This window comes from Eptatretus burgeri, chromosome 10, assembly GCF_056783735.1.
Source record: "Eptatretus burgeri isolate ZD-2024b chromosome 10, Ebu_testis_v1, whole genome shotgun sequence".
Classification (NCBI taxonomy): Eukaryota; Metazoa; Chordata; class Myxini; order Myxiniformes; family Myxinidae; genus Eptatretus; species Eptatretus burgeri.
This window is the reverse complement of record NC_140970.1, coordinates 81,198,403-81,216,608: the sequence shown is the minus strand read 5'-3', so window position 1 is coordinate 81,216,608 and position 18,206 is coordinate 81,198,403. Positions and strand designations below refer to the sequence as shown.

The 18,206-nt window shown below is 48.2% G+C and overlaps 1 protein-coding gene across 4 annotated transcripts in view; it reads left to right on the top strand.

The window, feature by feature from the left end:
- Positions 1 to 18,206, top strand: part of LOC147018965 (5'-nucleotidase domain-containing protein 3-like) — an 83,362-nt gene that overhangs the window by 45,169 nt on the left and 19,987 nt on the right. For all 4 annotated transcript variants that reach the window (XM_085899088.1, XM_085899087.1, XM_085899090.1 and 1 more), the window contains 2 exons: positions 9,901 to 10,003; positions 15,301 to 15,402. In XM_085899088.1, the coding sequence (XP_085755214.1) occupies positions 9,901 to 10,003; positions 15,301 to 15,402 (205 nt within the window). The remainder of the gene's footprint in view (positions 1 to 9,900; positions 10,004 to 15,300; positions 15,403 to 18,206) is intronic.

The window sequence follows — 18,206 nt, the reverse complement described above, 5'->3', positions numbered from 1 at the left end:
GACATGGCCTGGTGCCCCACACCGCCCCTCCCCCTGCGCGACCCTCGTCTCTCGCCACCCGTCCTGCCATGTTCTGGTGACTGGACGAGGGTCGCATCGATCCCGCACGCCCATTTGGCGCATCCCCGGCGAGATGAGATTGGTGCTGTTAACGTGCTTGGCCTGTTCCCACACAACGCGGTCCGAGTGGCCAGGGCCGTGCAGCACTCCTCTGTTTGGTGGTGAATTGTATCGATGCGGAGGTGCGAGGAGGCGCTGGATGATTTTTCCCTTGTGCAGGAGATGTTGGTGGTTGAGGTGGTGAGTTTTTGGTGTGCGAAGGTTGAGCAAGGTGAGACGCTGCTGTAAATTGGCGCACACATGTGAATGAAAGGGCGCGCCATGTGTGCGCCGGGCAGCGAATTTGTTCATGTGGTGATTCTCTCACAGGAGGCTGCTTGGTTTGTGTGCTTGACTTGATTTGCACCCTGGATAAAAGGAAAGGGTTGAAATGGAAATCAGAATAGAAGATAGAGATATAGTTATTAGACCTAGCTATTAGACCCACGCAACGTACTTCATCCCGTTAACCCATTAGACATGAGGGGAAGATCTGACTGCACGAAGACTAACGAAATAACTGCCTTGGGATCACTGTATGTTGGGTGCCATTGCCTTAAAGGCATGTGGTTTTGTAGAACCGCAACAATATATATATATATATATATATATATATATATATATATATATATATATATATATATATATATATATATATATATATATATATATATATATATATATATATATATATATTGTTGCGGTCTTCGCGCCCGCCGGCGTGCGACGGCCACGTAACTCGAATCGCGGCACGTCGCCCACCGGACGGACAATCCAGTCGTGACCCTCTCGGACTAACGCCGGGAACCAGTCACGGGTGGACCTTTCGGTCTCACCGCGATCGAGCCAATCAGCCCCCGCGTGGGATAGGGTTGCTCGCCAAATTCGAACTACCTAAGTACCCACGCGGAGGGTAGACCGGGCGATCGCACCTCGCCGCAGGTCGACTTCGGACACGGGCCACTTAAGCGACCCGTTCCGTACTATCAGAATAACCGAGCGGTGTTATCGTCGACCTCGACGGTTCGATTAATTATCGGGCGTATTCAGCCCACTACCAACCCTTTACGTGAAGCAAGATGGGGATTCAATGGAGGAAAAGACGAAGCGAAGCGGGAGAACAGTTCAACAATAAAGCACATTTATTCGCGACGAACGGAAAGCACACAAATACAATTCCACCAAATGCACACAAAAAAAAAGAAAACACAATTCCATTTACACAAAAAGCAAATATAAAAGCGAAAACAATGCAGAGCTAATACCGACTACCGAGCACACGGCAACACTTATACAATTCTACTTCACAGACGGCGCCGACAACACATACCCAAAACCAAGGAAAAGAAATACCCTCAAGAATGAGGCGGCCTGAGGCCGAGACCGGGTCGGGCCTACCCGTCTGGTGATGAGACGCGGAGCGGCGATGGCCCCGCAACCCGCGGGCCTCGTGGACAGTGCCTGGCAGGGGGTGGGAACGGGGCCCCCTTGGTCGCACTATCTCAGCGCGGGGGGAAACAGGAGGGGGGTTGCTGATGCTCGGGGTATAGAGGATCTTTATTATCCCTGGTGTGCGTCTCCACCTCGGCCAGGTCGCGCTGCCGGCCTCCCTCGGGCGTGCAGCTCCTGGCACCGACGCGAGCACCCCCTCGTCCGACTCTCTTCAGCTTCTCCAGCCACTGCAGGCTTCGGGCTCCAGACTTCTTTCGTTCTCGTTTGCGACTCTCGTTCTCCTTTGCGACTCTCCTCTGACTCCTTTGCGACTCTCCTCTGACTCACGAACACCGTCCTTTTATCCCCCCGTAACTTCGCCTTTGACCCCCTCCCTTTGACCTTTCACCTCGCTCCCCATTGGCCCGAGAAAAAGTGGGCGTGAAGGCTTTTTGATCCACAAATTTGCATATATCGATCGTTCTGGAGGCGGGGCCAAATCGCCCCTCGCTCACCGATTGGACGGCAAAAAGTGGGCGTGTGTCGTTTTTGATCCGTTTTTGAAGCAGAAAATCCGTGGTTTTGTACACGCTGTTCAACGTGCGCCCTACACGAGTCCAGCATCGGTGCCCATGAGTGGCGCGAGATGACGGTGATGCGATGGTGGCGAGTTGTGACGGTAAAGGTCGTGGCGGTTGGACCAAAATAAAGATAGTAAAAGAAAAACGGCTATCCTGAAGAGTCGCAGCACGTATAAATGACATGTATTCCCACTAGACAACGGGTTTGGGCCTAACTACACATGTACTTACCGAGATACCTCACCTAAGGGACCTGAATGGTGGTTTGCGAATCTGGTAACCACAACACTACCCCCTTCCCTTTTTACAGACTCGTCCCGAGTCGTCAAATTTTCGTGTGCCATCATGTGTAGTTTTCCCCTAGTACATTTTACCTACGGATCCCTGAGTGCGACATTCATGGTATTCGTGTCCCCAAAATAAATAACCTGAGGGCTGCGTAACTATCTAAACAAACTCACTCACACGGACGACTTAAATAAAATTGCCGGCGCTAGGACAGACATGCCGGGGGCGCACTCATATTTACAGTACATCTTACCCTTAACTTACAAATCTTACACTAAACCATGGCCCAGGATCACTGAACTCTGCAAAAGAAAAGCAGTTAGCAGGGAGCCAGGCTGCCCGCATGCAGTCTCTGGCTCAAACAATGCAGGTGACAGGGAACGTGGCTGGCTGCTCACACGCAGTCCAAGGCCTTCCCTTTTGAACTGAACTCAGTGAACCACAACGGTGCCTGGGCTGCACAACGCAGTCTCCGCGCCAGCTCAAGTGGCACACGCAATGAGCACAACGAATGAATGGATGAACACAAACACGGTGCACGGGCCGCCACTGCAGGCCCGTGTTGTAGCTGCCAACAGGGCAGTTCTTGCAGCTTGCAAACTGTTGCCTTGCGGATCCTGGCGCACATGGAAATGAACAGGGGGGGGCAAAGCAAAAATTGAACGGGGCTGGTGAACGTGGGCAGTGGGCATGGCATGGCAAAGGTGGCAGGCAAACACAGCCCGCAGAAGAAGACCGTTGCAGGCAAACACAGCCGGCAGATGAACTGGCCGGCACAGGCCTCGAAGAAAAACAGCCAGCAGATGAACTGGCCGGCACAGGCCTCGAAGAAAAACAGCCAGCAGATGAACTGGCCGGCACAGGCCTTGCAGCACACAGCTGCCGATGAACTTGGCCGGCCTCCGCCTTGAAGCAAAACACGGCCAGCCGATGAAGTTGGCCAGCCTTTGCCGTTCAATGGAGGTTGGTGGAGGGAGTGCGGTGGTGCTGGCCACTTGGAAGGCGGGCTCGGACCTACCTACCTGTCTCCCTCCCAACCTATCGCCTTTGCCTGTCACTGTACATACCCACTCCCTTAATTTGTCAAACCCCAATTTAGCCCCAACTTAATTTTTTTTTTTTTGTTGTTTTTATTTTTACTTCCCCTCTATAAATCGTCCCCTAACCCCCTTTATCGTCCTTGTTCGGCTAACCTATTCTGTCACCTAGCCTACTCCCAACCCCTACGTTCCCTTCCCAGAGGGGAACAAGGGAGAGCTAATGTCCTGTGTCGAGGCCCAATTCAAGCCTCAGAATGGCCTCCCCAGAGTTCAGCGATCTTTAACCAAAGTGGGTCCAGCGGCCCACAACGACAGCGAGGGGATGGATGGTGCGGAGGGGTACATCTCCTAATCTACCCTATCCATTTAACAGTTAAACTACCCCGGGGCTTTCAACAAGCGCCTCTCGCTTAAACTATTGGTTCTAACAACCCAGATTCCCGTCGCCTGTGTTGGTGTCCTTACAATTTCGGGCCTCGCCCCCCAATTTTCTCTCCGTGCCCTCACACGGTCTCCTGGCTGGGACACGTGGCTCCCTCCGGCAGGCACGACCCTCTGCCGAATCTCCCGCTATGGCACCCCCGGGCACTACACTGCCTCCGAGCCTACCAGCTCCCTAACACCGGGGAGTGCCCCCCATGGCACCTCCCCTGAAACGCACACGTGCAGGCCGGCCTCCCGGGCCCCTTTCCGAGGGTCACCCGTGCCCACAACACTGCCCACGCGGCTAATGGCGCCCCGGGCCCCCGCACCAAGCAGGCGCACCCGTGCCCACTACTCTATCCCGGCCCCCCATGGACCCATGGCCTACCGCGGCCGACTAGCCTGGTGCCCGGGGTACCCACTCAGCGATACTCACCTTTCGCAGCCACGCTCCCAAGCCCGTCAACAGGGCTCCTGCACCCCTCAAAATGGGTCTCGAGCCTACACTCCCACCAACAGCAAAACGACCTCCATTTTTCAATTTGACTAACCCAGCTAACTCACTCTACACTGACCCCGGGGGTCCCTTGGGCGGGAGTCACTCCTCCCCCCAATCACTCATCGCACCATGCATTCCCCATTCGCTCCACTCACACAGACCCGCTGGCCTCACTCACTCAACAAGTACTCACCTCACAACTCACCAACTCTTCAACACACACACCACTGAACTCTGCCATCCTTCTAACTACCTCCCCTAACTAACTCGTGCTCCCACGTCGTCCCTTAAACTACAGCACGTTCCATTTAACACTACGTAGCTAAACTACGTCAACTCTACACATCCACAAGTCTGTCACTGTCTCCAAATAATAAATTCATTTTATTTCCCCACCTAAATCTGGCTGCAATCCCCCTAACTAATCCATTCCACGGACTCCATGAGGACTTACCCCTGCCCCATGAAGTCGGTCTAACTAAGCTAACCCTTCCCCCTAACTAGTTTCCATCCTGTGCCCAGGTAAGGGGGTCTTTCACCCCTTGCCCAGGAATCCTGTACACCCGAAAGTGAGGCTTGTTTTTCCCTTTTTTTTTTTCATGCCCAGCACCTGCGCGGCAACTCAGAGCTCGCGCACTTTGCACCTGCCCGTGACGTCATGCAGCTGCACGTGTTCCTCGTCCCTCCTTGGACGGGACCATCCGGCAGAGATACCCCTCCTGCCGGATTCCAACCCCACGTGCAGCCATGACGTCACCGTGCGCATAAAAAAAAAACACAAGCTCCACGTCTCGAGGGGTTCCCCACGCGAACACATGTGCTTTGCCCGTTGGAGCTCAACACACACGATCGCGTGGAGAACCCGTCCGGTCCAAATCCATAGTCCTGCCTAAACTTTGTCCGTCCGCGGGATCGGCAAATCCACCGCGTGCGTTTCCGGACCGGGACTTCACTCTCGCAAGCGAGCACGTGGCGGTCTCGTGCGTTGCACAGCACGAACCGCGTGCTCACTGCTGGGTGAACCCGGCACGGTCCTCGAAACAACTACAGCCGCTACTCGGCTTTCTCTCCTCTGTCGCCGTCGTCGTCTCCATTCCACCCACGCACACCTGCGTGTTACGACGCACACAGTCCACACCATCACATTCACACCGGGAGATGCGGCTGCGTGCTCCCGCATGCCAACCGACATCTCCCTTACATACCGCTCTCTCACACACACGGTCTCCCTTGCACACAGCGACCTTGCACACGGCCGTTCACTCACGCGTGCCTCACTACTCTCACACCGTGCCTCATCCACACACGCGGGGGCACTCACCCGCGGTACCTCACTCATACACACGGCGACACTCACACACGCGGTCTCTTCCACACACGGTGCCTCACCCACACACGCGGGGGCACTAACCCGCGGTGCCTCACTCACACTCCGTGCCTCATCCACACACAGCGTGCTGGGAAGCACGTACTCCGGCACCATCGCCACCACACCACTCACACGTGGTGCCTCACTCATACTGGCCGTTTCACTCACACACACGGCCTCACTCACACACGGTGCCCCATCCACACCCGGCGTGCTGGGAAGCACGCACTCTGGCACCATCGCCACCACACCACTCACACGTGGTGCCTCACTCATACTGGCCGTTTCACTCACACACACGGCCTCACTCACACACGGTGCCCCATCCACACCCGGCGTGCTGGGAAGCACGCACTCTGGCACCATCGCCACCACACCACTCACACACGGGGTCGCTTCCACACACGGTGCCGCACTCACACCTTGCACCACACACACAGGGACAACCACACTGGGGATTTGTGTCCCCACAAGGGTCTCCGGGGCCTCTATACCCCCCAAGCTCTCTGTGCACCTGTCCACAGCACTCGTCCCCTCAACCTCGCAAAACACGACCGAACTCACCTGGTCGTGACTCGCCTCAAGGGGGCATACTCCCTCCCCTCGTTCCTGGAGGAGGCCATCCAGCTGCTCGCACCGGGTCCCAACACGCTCCGCGAGCTCAACCCCATTGTCCTCCACTACCTCCGTGTGTGCGTGCGCGTCACTTACCCCGTCTTCATCGTGTAGTCTTCCCTCTATCGTTCCCATCTCCCGTGTCTCTGCCAACTCTTCACCCTTTACCTCCCTTGTCTCAACTATTATTTCTGTTGTCGTCACCTCGTGTCTCGTCTCACACGTTTTGGTCTCCCCATTTAATTTTTCCCTTTCGGTCATCGTCACGACCCTCGCCCAACACGTTCCACGAATTATTTTTTCACCCGCCTCCACCGCGGGCCTGTCAGCCGTTGCACCCCCACCCAGCTCGTTTGCTCCCACACGTGGAGTCGCCATTTTTATCTCCCCGGTCACGGCCTTCATGCCCGCCTGCAGGCTTCGGCCCATGTTCTGCGTCTCACCCCGCAGCTCTTTCATTTCTTCCCTCATTTGCTGTGTATTCGCATCCATCGTCGTTTTCACTTCATTTGTATTTGTATCCATCTTTTCGTTCATTTGTTTGTTCATGCCTTTCATTTCGTTTTTCATTTCATTTGTATTTGTATCCATCGTCGTTTTCACTTCATTCATTTGTTTGTTCATTGCCGCCAGCATGGCGCATAGCTGAGCCATGTTGGATGCACTCAGCTGAGCCGTTTCGGCAAGGGTTGGGGAAGGGTCTTGGTGGAGAGGGGGGGGGGAGGTGTCATACACCGCGGCCGCTGCCGCACCCACCTCGGGCCCTGGGTTCAGTTGGGCGAGTCCGTGTTCCTGCACAATCAACATTTCCTGCTCGGGGATTCCATCCTGGACCATGGACTCTACATTATTACACATATACATTTCTAATACCCCCGGCTCCCGCTCGCCTTGAGACGCCATCTTGCTTCTCGTGAAGGGTTAATTTGCTCGCTCGTAATTTGGAGGGAATCGGGGGTCGCTTCTCTCACCCCTGGACCGATTCCCGTGAATTTAGCCGGAGACAGGAGAGCCTGTTTTCCTGTTCTCCGATACCAGTGCCGCGAGGAGGGCGATGAATTTGTATCCCACTCCTGACACCAGTGTTGCGGTCTTCGCGCCCGCCGGCGTGCGACGGCCACGTAACTCGAATCGCGGCACGTCGCCCACCGGACGGACAATCCAGTCGTGACCCTCTCGGACTAACGCCGGGAACCAGTCACGGGTGGACCTTTCGGTCTCACCGCGATCGAGCCAATCAGCCCCCGCGTGGGATAGGGTTGCTCGCCAAATTCGAACTACCTAAGTACCCACGCGGAGGGTAGACCGGGCGATCGCACCTCGCCGCAGGTCGACTTCGGACACGGGCCACTTAAGCGACCCGTTCCGTACTATCAGAATAACCGAGCGGTGTTATCGTCGACCTCGACGGTTCGATTAATTATCGGGCGTATTCAGCCCACTACCAACCCTTTACGTGAAGCAAGATGGGGATTCAATGGAGGAAAAGACGAAGCGAAGCGGGAGAACAGTTCAACAATAAAGCACATTTATTCGCGACGAACGGAAAGCACACAAATACAATTCCACCAAATGCACACAAAAAAAAGAAAACACAATTCCATTGACACAAAAAGCAAATATAAAAGCGAAAACAATGCAGAGCTAATACCGACTACCGAGCACACGGCAACACTTATACAATTCTACTTCACAGACGGCGCCGACAACACGTACCCAAAACCAAGGAAAAGAAATACCCTCAAGAATGAGGCGGCCTGAGGCCGAGACCGGGTCGGGCCTACCCGTCTGGTGATGAGACGCGGAGCGGCGATGGCCCCGCAACCCGCGGGCCTCGTGGACAGTGCCTGGCAGGGGGTGGGAACGGGGCCCCCTTGGTCGCACTATCTCAGCGCGGGGGGAAACAGGAGGGGGGTTGCTGATGCTCGGGGTATAGAGGATCTTTATTATCCCTGGTGTGCGTCTCCACCTCGGCCAGGTCGCGCTGCCGGCCTCCCTCGGGCGTGCAGCTCCTGGCACCGACGCGAGCACCCCCTCGTCCGACTCTCTTCAGCTTCTCCAGCCACTGCAGGCTTCGGGCTCCAGACTTCTTTCGTTCTCGTTTGCGACTCTCGTTCTCCTTTGCGACTCTCCTCTGACTCCTTTGCGACTCTCCTCTGACTCACGAACACCGTCCTTTTATCCCCCCGTAACTTCGCCTTTGACCCCCTCCCTTTGACCTTTCACCTCGCTCCCCATTGGCCCGAGAAAAAGTGGGCGTGAAGGCTTTTTGATCCACAAATTTGCATATATCGATCGTTCTGGAGGCGGGGCCAAATCGCCCCTCGCTCACCGATTGGACGGCAAAAAGTGGGCGTGTGTCGTTTTTGATCCGTTTTTGAAGCAGAAAATCCGTGGTTTTGTACACGCTGTTCAACGTGCGCCCTACACGAGTCCAGCATCGGTGCCCATGAGTGGCGCGAGATGACGGTGATGCGATGGTGGCGAGTTGTGACAGTAAAGGTCGTGGCGGTTGGTCCAAAATAAAGATAGTAAAAGAAAAACGGCTATCCTGAAGAGTCGCAGCACGTATAAATGACATGTATTCCCACTAGACAACGGGTTTGGGCCTAACTACACATGTACTTACCGAGATACCTCACCTAAGGGACCTGAATGGTGGTTTGCGAATCTGGTAACCACAACACTATGTATGTATACTACTATGTGCCCGTATGTGCGTGGCCGTACGTCCAAAACAAAAAAAAAAAAACTGCTTGCCAGAAACAACCACACAGGCTGTTCCTTCGCTCTCACGTGCCCGCACGTGTGTGGCCGTACGTGTGTGACCATACGTGCAAACCAAAAAAAACAAACTTTCAAACAACCACACAGCCGTTCCTTCGCTCTCGCAAACGACGACTAGGTTGGGGCATTTTGTTTATCTATAAATGCACTTAAGAAATCGAGAAATTAAGTCATCACTATCCGGAAGTCCGTATGTTGTAACCCGTAATGGGGAACGCGGCTGAGAATCTCTTCCCCATCGGCCACGCCGACGCAGCAACGTGTCTTCTCATTGGTTGGTAAATAAATGGCCATAACTTGGGAAGCACTTGTCCGATTAATATCAAACCTTGAAAAGGCACATACTCAGGTCCCCAGCAATATAGCTGGCAAGTTTCAATTAGATCAGACCAGTGGTTGTCGAGAAAGACCACACACACACACGCACATGCACATACACACATACACACATACACACATACACACATACACACATGCACACACCTGGAATTGTGTGTGTGTGTATATATATATATATATATATATATATATATATATATATATATATATATATATATATATATATATATATATATATATATATATATATATATATATATATATATATATATATATATATATATATATATATATATATATATATATATATATTTCTACACATATGTTTGGTTGAGAAGCGTAGTTTGATAACTACTTTTGAAGTGATGGCACACATGCTGTGGATGCAATGTTGGATTCAAATTGTGCTTTTCTCTTTTTTTGTATCAGAGCGCTACATCCAACATGGCAAGGAAACAAATGCCATTCTTACACGTCTGGTGAATCATAATAAAAAACTCTTCCTCATCACCAACAGCCCATACAGTTTTGTGTAAGTATGCATATCTGCGTATCATCCCTCACCCCCCCCCCCACCTCCCTCCTCATCCACATTTGATGGATTATATGGTATCTCAAGTGAAGAAATAAAGTTGGCTTTTTTGTTACAAGAGGTGGAACGTTTTTGTAATGTTTTTCTCAGTTGAAAATATTTTGCATAATTGCGGAGGTGCTTACGTTGTCGATTATTTGTAGCTATTTCGAAAATCCAATTCTTGCATACTGAGCTACTGATGTCTCAAATGCTTCATTATGTGAATAGCCTTCTCATTGTTTGTGTGCGTGCTTCGCACTAGTCTTCTTCTGAGTGATTGGGGTTATTTGATGTTTTTGACAGTATATGATAGATATTGTCCTGAGTCAAAATGGTTTTGCGACTGGAGCTAGTTTTTTTGGGACTGCCACTTGAAACACTTGAAAAAGGTTAGGCATCACTAATTATGATGATTATATGGTATAATTGCAGTCATTTTGACTGATCAGCCATGCTTGTGCGTGTTCACACACACACACACACACACACACACACACACACACACACACACACACACACACACACACACACACACACACACACACACACAAACGGAGGTTGGTACTTTGAGACCTGGTAGGTCTACATTCCAGCTCCTGAAATCCATCCACGTGTGGAGATAGCAGCCAACAGCAGCAACTTGCACACACATACACTTGCACACATATGCGCACACATCTAGGTGGATATTTTGAGACCTGGGAGGGCTCTGTTCCACCTTCTGAAACCCGCACATGGAGATGACACACACACACACACACACACACACACACACACACACACACACACACACACACACACACACACACACACACACACACACACACACACACACACACACACACACACACACACACACACATACTTTTTCACCTAATGCATTTTATGTACCTCTCTCCACAATCCCCTATTCTTCATCTTCCTTCTAATCTTCTAACAAGGGCTTTCATCCAAGCATTCAATTCTCACAAATTTAAATGGAATAACTGTTTACTTTACTGCCAAGTACTCTAAAAGTAGAGCTGCAGATTCAGGCAGTATGGATTTGAATTTAATGTCGTGTTTTTATTTTCATAGTCTGAGCTGGGATGATGAATTGCAATTCAAAATGTCTCATTGACAGAAACACTACTGCCATCAGAAGCAATCGAAGTAGATTCTAAATTTGAGAGTTTTTGGCAATTTGGCTCATTACTTTGTGATCTGTATTCTTTGAGACAAATTGAGTGTTTTTAATTTAAATTTTTTTAAAATGTTTTAAATGTGTGATCAAAAACACAAATTAAGTGTGTTTGCTTGGAATCATCGCTAATTGTTTCCTAATCTAGTTTATGAACCCATATTGTTCTTGAAACCAGGTATCTTTAAGTATCTGATACTTTTGCAACTACTTATTCCTTGTATAGACTTGCTGATATCCTTTAACGTGGTGGTGTTGGCACCGACAGTTTGGTTACCGGTACTATAGTTGTAGAATCTACATTCGAGGAAGCGATATCTTCCATAATTTGGGGAAATAATTTGTGTGAATAAGCTGGAATTGATCTGGTTTAATATTTTCATGGAAATGCTTCCTGTGTCCGCTCATGTACAATATGTGCAACAATGGTGGACATTCTCAAATGTCACAAAACCAAAGGTTGTCATTGATCAATGTCAAAATTGGAGTCGGTCAACAGCGAGAAATAGGTGGTCCAAGCTTGAGTTTATTTATAGGAGAAAAACAAAGGGACACTGGTACACCAACACAGCACTGTACGAACAAAAGGTAACTGGCTTCTCTCTGTCTCTGTCTCTGTCTCTTTCTGTCTGTCTGTCTCTTTCTGTCTGTCTGTCTCTTTCTGTCTGTCTGTCTCTTTCTGTCTGTCTGTCTCTTTCTGTCTGTCTGTCTCTTTCTGTCTGTCTGTCTCTTTCTTTCTGTCTGTCTGTCTCTTTCTGTCTGTCTGTCTCTTTCTGTCTGTCTGTCTCTTTCTGTCTGTCTGTCTCTTTCTGTCTGTCTGTCTCTTTCTGTCTGTCTGTCTGTCTCTTTCTGTCTGTCTGTCTGTCTCTTTCTGTCTGTCTGTCTGTCTCTTTCTGTCTGTCTGTCTGTCTCTTTCTGTCTGTCTGTCTGTCTCTTTCTGTCTCTCTGTCTGTCTCTTTCTGTCTCTCTGTCTGTCTCTTTCTGTCTCTCTGTCTGTCTCTTTCTGTCTCTCTGTCTGTCTCTTTCTGTCTCTCTGTCTGTCTCTTTCTTTCTGTCTGTCTGTCTGTCTGTCTGTCTCTTTCTGTCTGTCTGTCTGTCTCTTTCTGTCTGTCTGTCTGTCTCTTTCTGTCTGTCTGTCTGTCTCTTTCTGTCTGTCTGTCTGTCTCTTTCTGTCTGTCTGTCTGTCTCTTTCTGTCTGTCTGTCTGTCTCTTTCTGTCTGTCTGTCTGTCTCTTTCTGTCTGTCTGTCTGTCTCTTTCTGTCTGTCTGTCTGTCTCTTTCTGTCTGTCTGTCTGTCTCTTTCTGTCTGTCTGTCTGTCTCTTTCTGTCTGTCTGTCTGTCTCTTTCTGTCTGTCTGTCTGTCTCTTTCTGTCTGTCTGTCTGTCTCTTTCTGTCTGTCTGTCTGTCTCTTTCTGTCTGTCTGTCTGTCTGTCTCTTTCTGTCTGTCTGTCTGTCTGTCTCTTTCTGTCTGTCTGTCTGTCTGTCTCTTTCTGTCTGTCTGTCTGTCTGTCTCTTTCTGTCTGTCTGTCTGTCTGTCTCTTTCTGTCTGTCTGTCTGTCTCTTTCTGTCTGTCTGTCTGTCTTTCTGTCTGTCTGTCTCTTTCTGTCTGTCTGTCTGTCTGTCTCTTTCTGTCTATCTGTCTGTCTGTCTCTCTTTCTGTCTATCTGTCTGTCTGTCTCTTTCTGTCTATCTGTCTGTCTGTCTCTTTCTGTCTATCTGTCTGTCTGTCTCTTTCTGTCTATCTGTCTGTCTGTCTCTTTCTGTCTATCTGTCTGTCTGTCTCTTTCTGTCTATCTGTCTGTCTGTCTCTTTCTGTCTGTCTGTCTGTCTGTCTCTTTCTGTCTATCTGTCTGTCTGTCTCTTTCTGTCTATCTGTCTGTCTGTCTCTTTCTGTCTATCTGTCTGTCTGTCTCTTTCTGTCTATCTGTCTGTCTGTCTGTCTCATTCCCTTTCTTCTTTCTTATTTCCTCTTTATCTTTCCCTCTCTTTCCCTCTTTCTCTTTCTTTCCCCTCTCCTTCTGTTTCTCTCTCTCCTTCCCCTTCACCATCTTTGCTGTCTTTTATATTCTCACTCCCCAAACCTTCAAAAAAACCTCTCCCCCTAAAAGGAAGTTGCCGGTGCCCACACAGCATTCCAAACAGGGTAGGGATGTCGGGGGCACAAATGCAAATGGTGTCTTCTGTCATCGAGTCAGCAAACTGGGAGCAATAATTCACATTTATTGCCACATCTGATGTAATTTAAATGCTATAATGGTGGCGAGGTGCTCCATTTGAAACTGTTTGTTTGATATAGCTAGTTTTTCATGCCTGGGGTCCATAATAAAAAAAAATTGTACTGGTGTCAAAGCCAGTCACCAATTGCAAATTAATAGTGGGATATTTTGTTCCACTTCCAAAGTAAGGCACTATAATTTTCCTGAACACTATATAGTTTTTTTAATAAGCTATAACATCAGAATTCTAGTTGTATCATGCACGTCACATTTTTACCTTGCTTTTTATTTACACCGTGCATATGCCCTCAACAGATATTATAAAATCTTAAATAAAAAGCAATTATTTCCTTAATCACAAGTATACCAGCATGAAACAGTGCGCAGCATGTTAATACACTGTTTTACAAAATCGCTCCTCAATATTTTTTTGTGAGACATCAATTCGGATTGAGGAGTTGGGCCGGTCAGTTTACATTATTGGAGCAGGATGCCAATGACTTGCCCCACTCGTGGCATCAGACAGGTTGTTAGCTTCTGTCTTAAACCACCTCATTTTTGGGTCTTGCATCCTCTGCCCTTTCCTTGCTCTGACCCCACCTCCCCCAGGTTTCTAAAGGGTGCACATGGTCTGCCAGTAACCCATTTCTGGTGAAACTCCCAAAATCCATGCTCACTGCTCACCTCCACTCATTTATTGCTCTTCTTTTTTCTCGCATGTTGAACCAACCTCCTCGTTCTACTCAATCCCACTCTTCCCGCCAGAGCTTCAAGACAATTGTTCACCATCACCCTCTCCATCCCTCTCTCCATCCCTCTCTCCATCCCACCCCCCACCATCTTCCACACTTTCTTTTTGTTCTTCTGTTGTGTTATGGTTCACTCTTCCATGAGTCTCGACTTTGTATACTAACAAATAATAATAAAGAAATTCACCATCTATGCATGCACGCATGCTTGAGTGGTATCATGGCATCAGACAGGTTGTCAGCTTCTGTCTTAAACCACCTCATTTTGGGGTCTTGCATCCTCTGCCCTTTCCTTGCTCTGACCCCACCTCCCCCAGGTTTCTACAGGGTGCACATGGTCTGCCAGTAACCCATTTCTGGTGAAACTCCCAAAATCCATGCTCACTGCTCACCTCCACTCATTTATTGCTCTTCTTTTTTCTCGCATGTTGAACCAACCTCCTCGGTCTACTCAAGACAATTGTTCACCATCACCCTCGCTCAACCCCTTTCCGTATTCCGTGATACTGGGTCACCCTCCCCCCTTCCTACATTTACACCCTCATTTTCACCATCCCCAAGCACACCCCTTCCTTTCCAGGTTATTGTGTTCTTCCCTTCACCCTCATCCTTTTTATGTTTTTTTTTTTTGTCCCATTTCTGTTTCATCCCGTTTTCCCCCCTCTTCTTGCTCTGTTATCGCTTGTATCCAGCTTGTGCACCCCCTGTGTCCTCCTCCCTCTCCTATTGACCTCATTCTTCCTCCAAGGATCCCTCCATTGTGTCCTTCTACCCTGCTGTTGGTGGGTTCTCTCCATCCCACCCCCCACCATCTTCCACACTTTCTTTTTGTTCTTCTGTTGTGTTATGGTTCACTCTTCCATGAGTCTCGACTTTGTATACTAACAAATAATAATAAAGAAATTGCATAACTTCCTCAACATTACAATTTTATATACCGGTGTTGCTGTGCTCTCCTCTACTCTCAGATTTTGCTGAGCACACTTTTTACTGATTACACAGTGAAATTATTCTTAAAGCACCATTTAGTTAAATATCAATTGCTTGCGGTCTCTAACATATTAACTCTTATTTACATCCTCCATGTCACAAATTTTATGTTTTGCTGCAGAGATAAAGGCATGCACCACATGGTTGGCCCAGACTGGCAGGACCTATTTGATGTCATCATTGTCAAGGCAGACAAGCCAGGTTTCTTCCATGACCGGCGACGGTGAGTGCCTCCGATTGCTTTCACAAACTTGTAAAGTTTTTGTACTTCAGCACCATCAAACGTATGTGGTGCATTGTTGTGGGCTTGCACCATTTATGGGGCATGACCATGCTACTCACACCCCTCGTCAAGCAGGGCAAGAATTTGAGTTTGGGGCAGGATCCCAGCACACAATAGCTACTCTTAGAATAAAATAAAAACACGTTTTGAAAGGTACCATGAGATTTTTGTTCACCAGTGAATATTCACAAATGAGACAGCCAGCTTCACCCCCCCCCCCCCCGCCCTTCCTCCTCCCAAAGGATGTCTCCAAGTTTTTGGTGTAATTATTATTTTGCTAAAACATTTCTTTCTTTTGCATTATTCCTCAGTCATTATTAAACAATGTAAACTGATAAAACTACAATGGCACTCGGTAGAGCGCATACCTCCGCCACATAATGCCTGATCCATGAGAACATATCGGGCCCAATACATTTTTAAAATATCATGCTATACATTACTATATCGTTTTTGGCCCAATCTCTCAATGTTGAAGAATCACTTTAAAAATTCTAGCAGTCGGATGTTAGACTGGAGTCATTTTGAGGGAACCCTCCTGGGAGCCCACCCCCCCCCTTCCCGCCAATCCAGAATCGAAAAATCTAACCAAGTGTGCCTGCAGCCTATCGAGGAGAAGGGCTGTATCGAGTTTCAGAGTAATCAGTTGGTAAATAAAGAACGAGTATGAGTAGGGATCCAAAGTTTTGGAGGGTAACCCCCCCCTCCCCCAACGCACACCCGGGAGCACCACTGATCCAAAATCGAAAATTTAAACCCAGAGGATTGTGTGAGCTACTGTCTAGTATTCATGTGTCAAGTTTCAGAATAATCAGCCAGGTGATAAGCGAGGAGTAAGAAAAATAGCAAAAAGTTAATGACAACCTGATGGACGGAAATCCATACATCAAGCCCAATTTTTTCAAGTTCATCTTTTCAAGAATCGAGATGAGATAACCTAAAATTGGTACATGCTGCTTTCTTGCTTAATACTGTTGCGGACCCAGGGTTGTTGGGGTACTATGAGGGAGGGGATATTCCTGGTTTCTCCCCCGACTCACCGGGAATCGAGGCTGTGTCGTGGTGGGTCGCTAATCTTCCGCAAACACCAATAATAATTTAACCACGTGACCCAGTGTCCTCTATCTGACAACTGTTTAACTGGGAACAGGCAGTCACCTTTTTGGGGAAAGGCGCCCTCAATGCGTACTTGTGTTAAACTTACCATATCAGGTGCAGCCGAGCATAGCTGCCAAGTATGAACCGGCTAATAAGAAGATTCTTGAGGTATAACTTCTCGGCTATGCTAATATGCGGACCATGCTGGACCAATGGAGGAAAAGACTAAAATTATGTTGGTACATTTACAACAAAGCAAATGTATTTTATCAAGACAAGGAAAATTATGTGGCACAGTAATGGGTTTATTTGCAAAAATGTACAGCAGTGGAAAGCAAGGAATTTGTGGTTGTGACAAAAGAAATGGTCGTAGTTCATGAACTGGTCATCATTTGCGTTGCAGGGTCAAAATATTCAATTTTTCAGTTTTCTCTGTGTTGATAGACATCACCAAGCAACATGCACTTGTGTGAAAAAAATTAGCAAAAACCACTAATTAACAGCGAATATGGTATTTTTAATTATGAACTTTAATGGATAATGCATTACAAGGAAAACACATTTTCACGTTTATCTCGAATTCACCCTTTCTTAGTAAATTGGATGTGGATCAGTTATCCTTTGGCCGTTTTGGACAATTCAAGTGCCAAATTAATCCTGAGAATCTGCGAGATACATAACTACGTAAATATATTTACTAGATCTCTTTTAGGAGTTTGTACATATTGGTCAGGGTTTGCTGAATAATAACGAGTTGAATAATCAATTTTGCATCATGCAACAGCAAGTCCCAAGTGTTACTCACCTAAAAATAACAAAATAGATTAGATTAAAGATTACACTGGTCAACAATTTTTTACTTTCTGAATGTTGTCTAGATTTCTACAAGTGAATTAGGGTATTCTGGCACTGCTGAATCAGGAAATGGCATCCGTTTCTCTCCATCAGGTCAGGTTTTTGTGCTAAGTTGATTTGAAAAAATCAGATCTTGTGACAAAATCAATTACATTTTTGTGGCATTATCAGCTGATTTTTGTCAACACATATCATCCTAAACATGTTTTTAAGAAAAAAAAATGTTTTGCCAACAACATTTATTGATTACATGATAGAAACATCGATTACTGTCATCTGAATGGTGGGCATTGATAAAGGTAAGTACAAGTAAATTGCATGTTGCGTCACCACTGTTCAAACTTCAGGGCTTGAACTTCCGTTTCTTCGAACTCCTGGAATGTTCAGCGGCAGGGAGGTCTCTCTTCAGATTCCAACAGTAGTCAGCCATCATGACTGCGTCCCAGCGACCCTGATACCTGGTCTCCATCTCCTTCATGTCCTGATGGAATCTCTCCCCCTGCTCGTCACTCATTGAACCCAGGTTCTCAGGAAACCGGTTCATATGTGAAAATAGGTAGTGCATCTTGATGCTCATGTTGCAGCCCAGGTTTCTGAAAGCAGTCAGCATGTTGTTGACAAGTTCTGCGTAGTTTCTGGCCTTATTGTTGCCAAGAAAGTTCTTCACTACCAAAACAAATGTCTTCCACGCTTCCAGTTCCACTTCGTTCATTGAGTTTTTGAACTCTGGATCTCTGATGAGCTGACGGATCTGAGAACCATCAAAGATGCCAGCTTTCAACTTCTCCATG